At 37.8% G+C, this 2,910-nt stretch overlaps 1 protein-coding gene and 1 long non-coding RNA gene across 2 annotated transcripts in view; one reads left to right on the top strand and one right to left on the bottom strand.

Annotated features, from left to right (window-relative positions):
• Nucleotides 1–6: 6 nt before the first annotated feature.
• On the top strand, nt 7–1,548 carry LOC105120132 (subtilisin-like protease SBT3.3). The gene is made up of 3 exons (XM_011018323.1): nt 7–275; nt 368–465; nt 1,294–1,548. The coding sequence occupies exons 1-3, from the start codon at nt 70–72 to the stop codon at nt 1,371–1,373; spliced, it is 384 nt and encodes a 127-aa protein (XP_011016625.1). The 5' UTR covers nt 7–69; the 3' UTR covers nt 1,374–1,548.
• Nucleotides 1,549–1,735: 187 nt separating this feature from the next.
• The window catches only part of LOC105120133 (uncharacterized), a 2,186-nt gene continuing 1,011 nt past the window's right edge, over nt 1,736–2,910 (bottom strand). The window contains exon 2 of the long non-coding RNA XR_841263.1: nt 1,736–2,855. This is a non-coding gene — a long non-coding RNA (uncharacterized LOC105120133). The remainder of the gene's footprint in view (nt 2,856–2,910) is intronic.

The raw sequence follows: 2,910 nt of genomic DNA on the forward strand, positions 1-2,910 counted from the left end.
TTAATCTGATTTAAAGCCATTTAACTTTGCGTATATAAGAAAGAGAAAAAGCAGAGCTCAAGATCCGATATGCACAGAAGAACCAAATTCTCCATCTTTTCATCACCGTTGTTGATCTTGTTGTTGGTCTTCGTCATCTTTGTTATCAAAATGGCGGAGTCTGTTCCATCAACGGCTGATTCATCAAAATCTGTTCAGATTGTCTACACTGAGAGACCTCAGGATGAGGAGCCGGAGGCTTACCATATCCGAACCCTCACCTCTGTTCTTGGCAGGTAGTACCGTAGGGTTTGTAGTTGTAATTCAGATCCGTATGATTATTTGTGAACTGGGTTTTCACATTTGGTGTGTTTTTTGTATTGTATAGCGAGGATGCTGCAAAGGAGGCGTTGCTTTATAGTTACAAGACAGCTGCAAGTGGATTCTCTGCCAAGCTGACACCAGAACAAGTTGAACAAATCTCAAGTATGCATCTTTTTCTTAATTTCTGATTGAAATGCTTTCATAGGTTAATGGGGTTTTTTTTGTAATTTAGAATATTGTTGTTAGAATGGGAATTGAGCTTATATGTTTTGAGATTAGAAGAGCGTGAAGGCTTTTTTAAATTTTTACTTCTGAAAATCTTGAAGTTTGTTAATCTTCTTTTGTCTTCTTCATAGATTGATCGTCTTGTTTTGACTATCGTGTTCCTTAATCCTTAGGTTAAAGGGGAAGAACTAATTGAGGTTTCTTTCTTTTTAAGGTAGAATTAGATCCTTGACATGGGAGCCTTTATTTGATTATCTTCAAGTTGATGGATTTTTATTATTTAGGCTCTCTAAATAAGAATTTTGCATGAATTTATTGATGGATTATGGATTTCATGAAGTCTGCTTTTCATTAGCTGTTGTGGTATGCTATTGCTTTGAATTATACTTGGAGTTTTGATAAATCAGCATGTGCTTTTCATGATATTACTTTTCAATATCAGAATCTAATACTTGAGTAAATCCTGTTAGCTGTTTGTAATTCTTTATTTGCAAAACAAACCAATTTCAAATGTATATGATGCCTCTCTTGCTGAACGGAAGGAGGCGTGAAATATGAGGTGCATTATGGCTGTTATTGTAGTTGGTGGTTTTGGTTCATGTTTAAGACGGTGTCTGTATGCTCCCGAAACTGTTGAATGTTTTTGACTTTTCAATTACCAATTAGAATTGTGCATTGGATATATTTTCAAATGTCCTTTTTTGCCATTAGCAATGTGTTGATAAATCTTTAATCTCATAACCATGTGCTTGCTTTTCATTGCAGAACTGCCAGGTGTTCTTCAGGTTGTCCCCAGCAAGACACTTCAGCTGCATACAGGACCTGGGATTGGGAAGCTGCATTAAGTATTTGGAACTATGTATCTGACAAATAAATAGCTAACGAAGCCCTTCCCAACTCTTCCTATAAACAAGTTTATCCTGTGTCCTGCACTCCTGTGCACTGTGTTTGTACCGCAAACATTTAGCATATATATAAAGTTCTGGATCTAAATCTCTTCTTCTTCTTTTTTCTGTTTTACATTGCTTTTATACGTTATGAATATGATTGCATGAAGCAGTTTACTATCTGGCATTTTATCTTTATTCACAAGTTTGAGATTCAATTCATTTTGGTATCTGGAGAGGAAGTTGGTCAAAAAAGGCCCTTAGGTTCTATATGTTTTCTCCACTTATTGTCAGCTAAAGCATAAACCTCTACATGTGAATGTTAAAATGTGCCTGGGCAACCATGAATTAAGGTGCATATTATGTCCATTGATGAACTTGACTTGAAAAGGTGGAGACGTGATCTTAAGACAAGTGCAAATTTAGGATTTTTTTTTACAAGCAGGGAAAATAATTATGCCAAAGGACTGCTCCGAGGACCAATTCTATTGGATGATCATGTCACAATAATGATCTTGCCCGGCCAGAGTAAATGAGGTCGACTTCCCATGACAAAGATTGAAGTAGAACAAAATTGTCCCATGTTGTGTTGCAAATATGAAGAAATGCTTCCTTCAGAAAATGCATCTCTCTGATTCCTCTCTTAATCCTGGATCAATTTGAAGACAAGATGTGATGTATAAGATTCCCACGGGGAAAGAGATGTTTCAGCCAAATTCAAGTGGCTTTACTAACTCAGAATTAGAACACAGCAGAATTAGAACACAGCTAATAAAAGGCCTGATTACAAGTCTCTGGACAATCAATGCACAAAGCACAAGCATGTTATCTGAGTGTTGCTGGAGATGGGTTACAAGAGTGCGATTGCACCAGCAACCCCGGCTTTCACACTAGCTATGATGGCAGACGAGATCCCAGGGCAGCAGCATAGCAATAAACAAAAATGAGGACTCTGGCCTGCTCAACCTGATCCCTCGAGTCATTTCACCACAAAGGTGCTGTGACCTGGTTGAGAACCATTTGAGAGTCCAGAGTTTAACAGTGGATGGTAAAGCATGAACATCATTGATCCTTGACTCGAGCAAATTTCAGCACCTCAGAGTGAAGATCATCAGCAGAGGCAGCTGAAAATGTAGCAACAGATCAGAACCATTGATAACCACTAATGAAATGCTTGCATGATTCTGCTAAACCATATGCCATACATGCAGCTGCAAAAAAAGCAAGCATTCAGAGGTAGAGAGCATCTCAATATGATCCAGAAGTATACTTTTCTTCAACCAAATAAGACCTTTCATAAGAACCCCAATGCAAAGAGCCTTTCACACATGATGACAACTATACTGCACCAATAGCACAGAATCTCTTTATTAAGAAATTAACACTCGTATGCGTACGCAAAAGGCAGGCATTACAAGCATCCGATCTAGTATAAACTTTCTGTAAAAGATAAGCGAACAATTAGAGCACAGTTCAAAGACAGGTAAGTTCCCTA

This window comes from Populus euphratica, unplaced genomic scaffold (assembly GCF_000495115.2).
Source record: "Populus euphratica unplaced genomic scaffold, PopEup_1.0 scaffold4940.1, whole genome shotgun sequence".
NCBI classification, from domain to species: Eukaryota; Viridiplantae; Streptophyta; class Magnoliopsida; order Malpighiales; family Salicaceae; genus Populus; species Populus euphratica.

Coding starts and splice junctions, on each gene's coding strand:
- LOC105120132 (XM_011018323.1), top strand. CDS start 70: ATGCACAGAAGAACCAAATTCTCCATCTTTTCATCACCGTTGTTGATC. Junction 276..367: donor CTCACCTCTGTTCTTGGCAG/GTAGTACCGTAG, acceptor TGTATTGTATAG/CGAGGATGCTGCAAAGGAGG. Junction 466..1,293: donor ACAAGTTGAACAAATCTCAA/GTATGCATCTTT, acceptor TTTTCATTGCAG/AACTGCCAGGTGTTCTTCAG.